The sequence below is a fragment of the Branchiostoma belcheri genome, unplaced genomic scaffold (assembly GCF_001625305.1).
Source record: "Branchiostoma belcheri isolate BF01 breed outbred unplaced genomic scaffold, Haploidv18h27 scaffold102, whole genome shotgun sequence".
Lineage (NCBI taxonomy): Eukaryota > Metazoa > Chordata > Leptocardii > Amphioxiformes > Branchiostomatidae > Branchiostoma > Branchiostoma belcheri.
In genome coordinates this window covers 1,067,749-1,078,341 of record NW_017802403.1, presented here as the reverse complement: position 1 = coordinate 1,078,341, position 10,593 = coordinate 1,067,749, and the positions used below count along the sequence as shown (strand labels likewise).

The window sequence follows — 10,593 nt, the reverse complement described above, 5'->3', positions numbered from 1 at the left end:
TGAACAATGTGTAGACCCCTATAATATGACGGAGTCAAAAAAGTCCACCTTTTTTGTTGGTTAAAAACTGCTCTCTTTACATGAATTACAACACCTGGAGACACCGTAACTTTTTTCTGACCTTTCTCTTTTTGGCTCCTTGGATCAAATTCCCAAATTTCAGCACCCTCAACACAACAAGTATTCAACTCCTGGTGCATGTCTAATCTGTGGAAGGACAGATGTACAGACTTACAAGTAGGACGTCTGCTTAATCTGTTATTTTAAAACACTCATGGGTTTTCTTAATGACGTTTTAGTGACGAAAATTTTATCTTAAAGTTTTAATGTTTGTATGAGAATTGATCTTATTTTAGAATGAAAACAAAACTTCGTTTCGCGGTGATACTCCTAGATGAAATGGAACAAAAAAAATTCAATGAGCAAAAAATTGCTCAAAAACAAGTTTGTATATTTAACTCAAAACTTTAAACACTGTAACGCTGTGTTTCAAAAAACAATCTGTAGGATTTGAATTTAATAACGGTTACAAACCAGGTTTTGAACTATTCAATTTAAAAATGATTTACTGGTGTGCTTAACGAAGCAAAATAAGCTATGATAATGATAAAAGAAATCCCCATAGGAGTCGCTAAAAACCTTTGATTCATATTTTGCAACTTTTCCCCGTCGTCCGATGATTTTTAAAAGGTATACCTCAGGTACCTTATTCTAGAAGGGAATTCCTGTCATTGTCCCCTTTATTTTGTTAAGTTCCGATGCAACCATCCGGAATGTTCTGCATTCTCGGTTTTCTCCCACGGTTCGCGCTCCAATCTCACGCTCCGTCTGATTCGCTCAGCCTGTTACACTTGCTTGGTTACCCACCATTCAAAACACACGAGACAAAAACGCAATAGACCAATCCCGTAGCTCCTCCCACCCCGTCAAAACGTAGACATTTGACAAGCATACAGCAACTTTCTCATTGGCTGAATCGCTAATTGCTTTGCTCTTATTGGTTGAACTGCTAATTGTGATGGACAGTCAGGAGTAGTGCATTATTAACCAGAGTAATTTGATGTTAAACACAACTCGACAAACCATGTCGAGTACAAATCTTTTGTAATATTCGACAGCAGAATTCTGTTTCTTAAAATCACAAAATGTTTTGATTCTTTGCGAAAAATGTAGACGACTTTGAACTTAAAAATTTTGATCCTAGTACCAAGACAAATCTCCACATTTTATTTTCCTAAGATACTTTTTTAAGTCTATAAATAAAAATCAGCATTTATCGGAATGACTAAGGGCTTGTATTGTGTCTTGTATTCGACAGCGCTATTAAAAACGTATTTGTCGACCGGATATTTGAACGTGCCCTACAATGCAAACATGTCAAATCATATCAATGGCTTTTAAATTAGGCATGTCTTTATTCTATACAGGTCGCGACTTACATCGACAAGCTGTCACGTTTGCACACTAATTGATTACGTATTACGTTCTCTAGGTCAAAGTTCATAACAAGGTGGCTGGATATATGTTCTAGTTTGCATACTTTAAAATTTGAAAAAAAAACATGTAAATTATGCAATTAAGTAAGATGTCAATCATATTAATTATTAATAATACAATGTACATATTTTTCAAGGCAAGCTTTGTGTATGTAATAGCTATAGAACTGATATTATATTTTGAATATAGCAGCGTCTTATGTACATAGCAACCTCCGTTTGCAAATTGTTTTGTGTAAAAGTCTTTCTGCAATACCTCAGTGGAGTATTGTTCATGTTCCATGTGTGATAATTATGTAGCATATTTTTTTTACAGTTTGATATTGTATAAATTGTTGCAATCTTGTTGCCACTTTTCACCCACGTTGTTGCACTTGAAGCATTGAATACACACGTTTGTATACCACGGTATACCGGGTTGTTTTCTGTGCGTTCTTAAGTTAATGAGTTCATTCTCTCTCATACGAACTGTATGTATGTGTGTACGTGTCTGTCTGTTTCTCTGTGTGTGTTTATGTATGTATGTATGTATGTATGTATGTATGTATGTGTGTGTGTATGTGTGTGTGTGTGTGTGTGTGGGTGTGTGTGTGTTTGTGTGTGCGCCTGTGTGTGTATGTTTGTGTGTGCGCCTGATTAAAATATGTATGGCAACTGCGCATGCATGAATTTTCGTCCGTTTCCGAAAAAAAAAGTTTTCGACTAAACGGTAAATTGTCTTCCAATTGTGTTTTTTTTTCAATTTACGGCAAATATTTTGTCAGTTTGCAGCTAAAACGAGACTTAGTCGGAGTATGCCAAGATTCGTTCCAAAGGACAAGAAGAAAATATAAAGGAATGAAAATTAAGAGTCTATTACTAGTATTCATTGTGCCAATAAAATATAACTCTGTGTGTTTAGTCATTTGTTCAACCTTCATGATCACCTGGATTTCATAATGAAGGCAAGTTTTTTGCAAAACTTTTTTTATTCGCTCGCATGCATGAGGGGTTACCAGAGACAGTCATCCATATAATGAAATTAACATGGCCTTAGAGTATAGCTTTAACCTTTATTCGCTTGTCTTATATCATTAAAATCGACATAATTAGGTACATGTCGACAAACAGACCCCATGTCAAAACGCCGAAGACCATGACGTCACTTGTCACTCAATATAAAGAGCAGTGTCATGACGTTAAATCAAATACGCCAAATTTTCCATTCACTGCAAATTTCATGTTGAAAGGCTCTAAAATATATTATTTGAGTTAAAGCACAAAGGAATGGGACCAATAGTGGACTTGAATTGTAACTCGCTCACATGGTTTGAAGGGATGTTCCTTTTAATATATGTTAATGGAAATGGTAATTGCAGTAATTAAAACTACACCGATTTTTGTTTCAACGCAAATTCTCTGTTGAAAGGTTCTAGAATATAATTATTAACCTTTTAACAAAAAGAAATGGAACCAACAGTGGACTTGAATCGTAACACAACATGTTTTGAATGGATGTTTCCTTTAATATTATGTATGGTTAGGGTAACTGCAGTAATTACAGATTTTTCTTTCAACGCAAATTCTCTTTTAAAGGGCTCTAAAATAGTACATTACGTAAGAACAAAAGAATGGTACCTTGAATGGACGTACTATATTGTTACGTACATGTACATGGTGTACAGGGACGTTCCGTTTGATATATGCATGGCAACGGTCATTCCAGCAAACACACCGATCTTTTTTTCAGCGCAAATTTTCAGTTGAAAGACTCTAGAACATATTATTTACGTGTATTAGCACAAAGGAAATAACGGACTTGAATTGTAACACAACATGGTTTGAAGGCATGTCCTTTTTGATACACCGATTTTCTTTCAACCCAAATTCTGAGTTGAACGGCTCTAAAATAGTACATTATCAACGTAAGAACAAATGAATGGTACCTTGAATGGACGTATATTGTAACGTGCATGGTGTACAGGGACGTTGCGTTTAATACATGCATGGTGACGGTCATTACAGCAAATATACCTATGTTTTTAGTGCAAATTCTCAGTTGAAAGGCTCCAGAATATATTATTTATCTGTAAGCATAAAGGAATAGAACCAACAATGGACTTGTATCTTGTATGATATACCATAGGGACGTTCCGTTTCATATATTCATGGGGGGGGTAGTTATGGTAAGTGCAGTAAGTTTAATTCAAACCAAGCTCAAATCCAACTGATGGCTTAGAAAAAAAATCAAAACAATACATGTTGCATTTTAGTCGGTTCCTCCTCCATTCGTGTACGCCTCCGTGTATAGAAGAACTTTATTGACACAACAAAAAGTATAGCGACTTTTGTAAGGTCTAAGACATGTAGATACACAGACAATTATACATGGGTACAACGAAAATATCTTACGTACAGAACAATAGGTGGGTCAACTAATACTACTTGTTGTAAGGTCTAAACATTCTTTGATATATTTACCTATTTGTACACAGTAAGCGTTATTGCCTTCTAGGATGAAAATAAATTTATCTATAGCATGAAATGTAACAAATTCTGTTGAGCAGGCGGAGAGAAGGTTGAACAGCTTTGTGCGTTTATCGTTATATAGTGTACAATTCAAAATAAAATGTTGTTCGTCTACAATATCATTGGGGCAGAATGGACAAAACCTCTGGTCGCGAGGGATTTTTTTATATCTTCCTAATATATATATAATGCAACATGTATTGTTTGCAGGGACGGTCCGTTAAACATGTGTATGGGGAAGCCATTACAACAAATATGGCACTATACAGTTCGTTAAAACGAATTCTATGTTCATCGTAGTTCGCGTGCTATTAGTATCTTGCCACATTTCAAACACATGTTATAGATTTTCATTTATATCTAATTGTATCTTAGAATATCGATTCATAGTGCGCTTCAAACTAATAAACTTTATGCTTTGGTGTTCGTTTTGAACGCATTGGGATTTGTATTAGGCCACAGCAAATCAATTTTATGGATGACATCCTCCGCAGACTCCAAATCTAATGCAAGCGGGCAAAAAAAAACAAGGTTCCTACATTCTAAAATGTTGACTCAATCATTGTACAAATGGTTTTGATTCAGTGGGAACATTACATATACATAGCCAACATCACATATCACTGTATCAAATAAACAAAATATTACATCAGAGTCTTTTCTTGTCTCCTCTCTTCTTAGTTATCTGCCATCCACCTTCCGGCGTGGCAACAGACATCTTTGCCCATTTTTGGCCCACTGTCAGAAGGCAACAAAATTTCTTTTTCCCCCCAAAAATCAGCCGAATATTAATGCGCGCGCCGATGTCATCCATAAAAATTACTTGCTGTGGCCTTACGTACCTCCCAAAAGGTTATATAGTTCATTGAGGGCGACCGCTTTAGTGCTCTTAGTACCCAAATTACCAGACACCGGTTTCTACCCTGTAATCTATTATTTAAACCATGTCGTCTGTGGCATTCATTAGACTGTACAGTCACCATTGTGATGGTATGTTCGATCGATATGTAGTGATATATCCAACAATAGAAGAAAAATAAAATGGATCACATGCACGACAGTGCCTTCGACATTTTATTTCAATTCTGCTCTTAGGCCACACCGACTTAATTTTATGGATGACATCCTCTGAAGACCCAAAAACTAGTGCGCGCGGGCGAATAAAAAAAAAATTCCGGCCAAAAATAAAAATGCTACTAAACCACAGGAATACAAAGCTGGTATTGTGAATTTGCGATAGTACATAGCGACGTGTACGACAAGGCTTTCAGCGCTGTACGTATTTATTGAGTTCTAGCTTCTTGAGTCGTGGAGCCCCGGTAGCCTGGGTGCCATCCTCCAGAGTTACCACCGGCTCCGTATTGTCGCTAGCTACAATGGACTACCCAGGCCTAGAGCCAGGCCGGAATCTTGGAGGAATCTTTTTTTTTTTTTTTGTGAGAACAGACGAAAATCAATGCGCGTTCGGATGTCATCCATAAACTAAGTCGGTGTGGCCTTACTTGCATATCATTAATAGACTGATCCCATAGCTCCGCCCACTTCGGTTGAAGCGGGAAATAAAAACATGCAGCCTTTCTCTCATTGGTCAAACCAAAAAACTAAGAAATGTCATTGGTTGAACAGCTAATTATGACGGGGGAATAGTTTTTTTATGGGCGGTACCAAAAATGAAATAAAGGGACTTCTCGCGTAGCATTTTTGGCTATTTCAAACACTTCAAGTATGGCGAAAGACGAAAATATGTCAAACAATTTCAGTATTAGACAGTTTTTTGTTTTTGAATTTGTTTTCATTAACATTGTGAAAGATCTTTCAAGAATTACAAGAGAGACATAGCAAATTGCTGACAGACATTTAGTAGGCTAAAAAAATTTTTTATTAAAACTTCAATCTCAACCAAAAATAATATCCCTTAAATAACTTCATTAGGTTGGTGAATGTAAAAAATTGTCATTCACAACCATTTATTTAATGGTATTGCCATTCAAATAAATTTTTGTTTGATCACCAAAACATTAGAAATAAAACTTCTGGAATAAAGCATATCATAATTGTGAAATCTGAATATTATATAAACATAGCCGACAAAAAAATTAGCTTCAATAATGGATCTAAAATTTAAGAATAAAATTTGATTGACACAGTATACTATAGAATGAATCTAACATAGGTTTATCTCTAAAAAATGAAATGTTTTGATGTCAATAAAGGTAAACACACTCAATTTCTACATACAGGCAACGTTTATAATTATATTTCTTTGCTATAATAATATACAGATGCTAACTTAAAATAACACTTAGTAAAATATTACAGATTCGAATATGAGAAGTTTATGTATTACACTTGTTTTAAAAGGTTCCATTTTCCAAATCTGTCAGTTTATAAAGTCTGAAAAAAATTATTAGTAAATTTTATTAAACATTCACTTGAGATTTGAGCTGCCTTCTTAATATATTCTTATGATAAAGATCCAATTATGAATATGACACAAAACATTTATATTATATGCACATTGTCTTATGTTGATTCTATTGCTTTTTTGGTTGCATGGTAATCCTCTTTTTTTACAGTGTACCCATTCCTTTTAACAATTAGTAAATGTATAAAATATTTCCTATTTCAAAGTACAAGATGTACAATTGGCACAAACAATTGAATAAATCAAACACAATAAATTCTATATACAACATGAAGTTTTGTATACACAACATTTGTATAACTGAAGAGAACATTTTGTAAATGGATGTACATGTATTCACTGTATTTGTGATAATGAGTGATGAGTGGTCTTGCAGCACCCCCTGTTGAATGCTCCCGTTATTGCAATGGAAATTGCATAATGATTGTATTGTTCAGCTGTTGTCCAAGCTTAAGCCTGGAAGAGCACATTGTCCCAGTGGGTGACCGTGCCTTCTTCTTGTCTGTGCACCTGTGAAGTGTGGAAGGCAGGGCCACTCTGTTCTTTCTGGAGGAAAAATAATAAAAGAAAAAAAATTATTTGCAAAGCAAATGCATAATGTTTACCTTTGTACATGGTCTACTCTGTTAATTCTTATATTGTACTCAAGCACATTCACATACATGTACTACTAGTATATATGGTGACAGGAGCAGAGCAGACCATGAAATTGGAACATCATATAATCCAACACTAGTCACCATGGTGACAGATGTCAACAAATCATGTCATTGGTCAGGTCATAGGTCCCTGTTTGGAGAAGACGAAGAGGAAGAAACTGAGCAAAAACAACATGTTTTCCTTTGGTAAACATTAAAAAACAAGAACAATGGAATCATGGGATTTTCTTATCATTTCGAGATACCTACAGGACTTATACTTTGATGAAGCTATTAATATATCTCCACTCACTCACTCATCTTGGAGCCAAATACATACAAACCTAGCATAAATTAGCACAAGACGAATTCTTTGAACTCAGTCCTCCATGAAATATTTTTAAAAAATCATGTGTGTCCTCTTCTCAGTTTACAATGGAGTCTATAGCTTTATATATGTCTTTGTTTATCATGAAAAGGAAACAACATCTGCTGTCAAGGAGGTCATGTAATGAAAAACACCTGTAAACGTAGAAAACACTACCAGATGTAGAATGTGAGTAGTGAATATCACCTCTGGGACAGACCTAACCAATCCCTATTTATTACAAGCTGACATGCGGAAACAGACACAGACACGCACACACACACACACACACACACATACACACACACTCACACACACACACACAGACATACCAAAAACAATACCTCCACAAATGCATCATGTTTACCTTCGCAAATGGTCTGCTCTGGTAATTCTTACTCAAACACATTGATACATATGGATACACAGGAGTCTAAATCCCTCCTGCTATAAAATTGCTACATGATGTAACCCAGCACCAGTTACCATGGTGACAGACATCAACAAATCAGGTCATTGACCTTATTTGGAAAAGATGAAGAGGAAGAAACTGAGCAAAAACGATGTGTTTTTCTTCGGTAAACATAATTACAATACTTCTGTCCCATAAGAGAGTAAGTTACAGGGGTTTCTCTTTTTAGCAAATGCCCACGAATGCCCAGGAATTGTGACAAAAATTTTAAATTTTTTTGTGTGGTCATTTCCAGAGTTTGCTCCCGCATGTTTATACCAAGTTTGAAGCAAATCCATCAAGCTGAACAAATCGAAATTTACTGTTTTTTTTTTCTCTTCTTAGCAAATACCTACTTTACTTCCAGGTTTGATGGGAATGCCCACTACTCCTTGCAAAATGTCGGCCCTCGCGCAAATAAATATATTTCCAGCAAAATCCACCACCACAAACATGTTCATATAGGACTCTCCTAAAGTTTCTGTGCTTTACAAGCTTTTAAAGTACCCATTTTTTTTTTTTTAAATGTGCGCTACAACGACTTCGTCGCCTCGGCGCGTACATTTCATAATGGCCGACAGCTGTGGGTTTGCAGAAAACACAGTCCAGTCCAATCGAGAAAGCGGGTGTTTGTAGATTCCTACCTGTAGAGCAGCAATGATTTCCAGTGTTGTAGAGAGAAGATAGGGAGCCTGGATAGTCTGCACAGCCAGAATATCCCTACTACCAGAGTCAGGACTGTACACCTCATACTGTAGATGGTTTCCTTCTTTTACATTGGTCCAGCTGAAGCAAGAAATCAAAGATCTCATACCTACTTAAAACAGTTATAGGATACTGTAAATCACTTGAAATTAAAAACTAAAAACTTTAAATTTGCAGTTACTGTAACAGTAGCAAAATTTCACAGTCTGAGGAAAAAGGACATGTTCGTGGAACTATATATTTTCACACCTGGGGAAAGTGTAGAAGAAAGAAACTCAACAAATTATTTGTTTGCAGTATAATGATAAATTCACGGTACAGAAGTGACTGTGAAAACTGCAAAATTATTGTCATAAAGGTACTGCAAATAAAGAGTTATTTACAGTATTTTGGTTTTCTTTTACAGTATTGTCTCTCATCTGCTTTCGTTTCGTTTCCTTAGAGCTTCTGACTGGATCTCAGTGCTATAACTAGCCGCTGTACAATGTAGGTGGGCTGCAGCTTTTCAAAAATCCCAAACATGGCTAAGTTTGTAACCCCCCCCCCCCCCCCCGTTCCAGTTTATCGATGCGGTTGGCTTTCTAATAACCTACATGTAGATGGCCTCTTTGGTCCATATTTGTCTGGTATCATCTCCAAGTCTGTATATTAACTTGCCCCCATTTTTAATGTAGTATATAGATAAATAAACCAGTATGCCATTTATAAGCATACTGATTTTAATGAGGTGAAAATGGCATATTGTATCATAGGCTATTTACTGTATTAATTTAGCGGTACAAAAAAAGGGACTCGTCATGCACATAGCTTTTTTGGGGGCTACTTCAAATGCTTGTTTGAAATGATGACAAATATGTGCTAACTAAGAAATTGCAGGAAATGTCAACACTCGACAAACTTCCTCATCAAGAATTTGTTGAATCTTTGTTTTGCCACCCCAAGGCTCAAAATTTATTTTTGAGAATAGGTGCACTTAAAATTTTTTGGGTGCACAATATGAAACAAAACCTAATTGCAGGTCTTACTGCTCCTCTTCTGAGCTTGAATCTAAAATGAGAGCTAACTTCAAAATCATAAACAACTACTACAACAAAGATTTTATCATTTTTCTGATACATAGCGACCAAGAATATCCGGTATACTATTATACATTTCTAATGTTGAAAATGCCTACAAAAATATTTGGGTGCACTAGTGTACCCACAGAAAAAAATTAGGTGCACAGCTCCGATTTTGGGTGCACTAATGTACACATGCACCCAGTATTTTGAGCCCTGCACCCTGAAATTGCATTTCAATGCCTTTAATAGAGGCCTGGGAATTTCTAAATACAAGGCCTTAACAACACTTTGAAAGTTAAAATCCTGGGAGTTACAGTGACTTCTAAATGTACAGCGAAGTGTTAACAGGTGTGTGAATAATTTATGTGTTTGACCTTGTGATTCTGCTCCACACAATAGACAAGGTCATCTCCCCGGAGACCAGTCTGAGGCCAGTCAAGGTCACACGCAGCTCTATTATAGTACCGACTGGGACCTGGGGAAAAAACAATTTGAACAAACATGATGCATAAATTGCTAGAAAGGTAACATTTGCAAAGAAAATAATGATTACCTCCACATCTAGTCTGCTCCGTTGATTCTTATATGGTGACAGGAGTCTAAATCCCTCCTGCTATAAAATTGCAACATGATGTAACCCAACACTATGATGGTGATAGACATTTGGTTCAGGTCATTGACCTTATTTGTTTGGAGAAAAAGAGGAAGAAGTGGAAAAAGAGGAAAAAGAAGCAGAGCAAAAACAATATGTTTTCGTTCTAAGTATGAGGGTAAAAATGAAAAAAGGAAAGAACAAAAAATAAAAATGCCTACCTTGAAATTGTCCACACAAAGATCTCTTTCCACAATGACATCTCTAAACCTGACAGAAGAGTAGTCTTCTAATGTCTGACACAACTGTACATATCTGCCGTGGAGGGGGAAGCTTGGGTCGCAGTATTC

The 10,593-nt window shown here is 36.1% G+C and overlaps 1 protein-coding gene across 1 annotated transcript in view; it reads right to left on the bottom strand.

Annotated features, from left to right (window-relative positions):
* Nucleotides 1-6,860: 6,860 nt before the first annotated feature.
* LOC109474738 overlaps nt 6,861-10,593 on the bottom strand; it is a 9,545-nt gene continuing 5,812 nt past the window's right edge. Inside the window, exons 6-9 of the mRNA XM_019775100.1 lie at nt 10,465-10,593; nt 10,026-10,126; nt 8,530-8,671; nt 6,861-6,975 (exon numbers count right to left, since the gene is read on the bottom strand). Coding sequence (XP_019630659.1) covers nt 6,880-6,975; nt 8,530-8,671; nt 10,026-10,126; nt 10,465-10,593 — 468 coding nt within the window. The 3' untranslated portion in view covers nt 6,861-6,879. The remainder of the gene's footprint in view (nt 6,976-8,529; nt 8,672-10,025; nt 10,127-10,464) is intronic.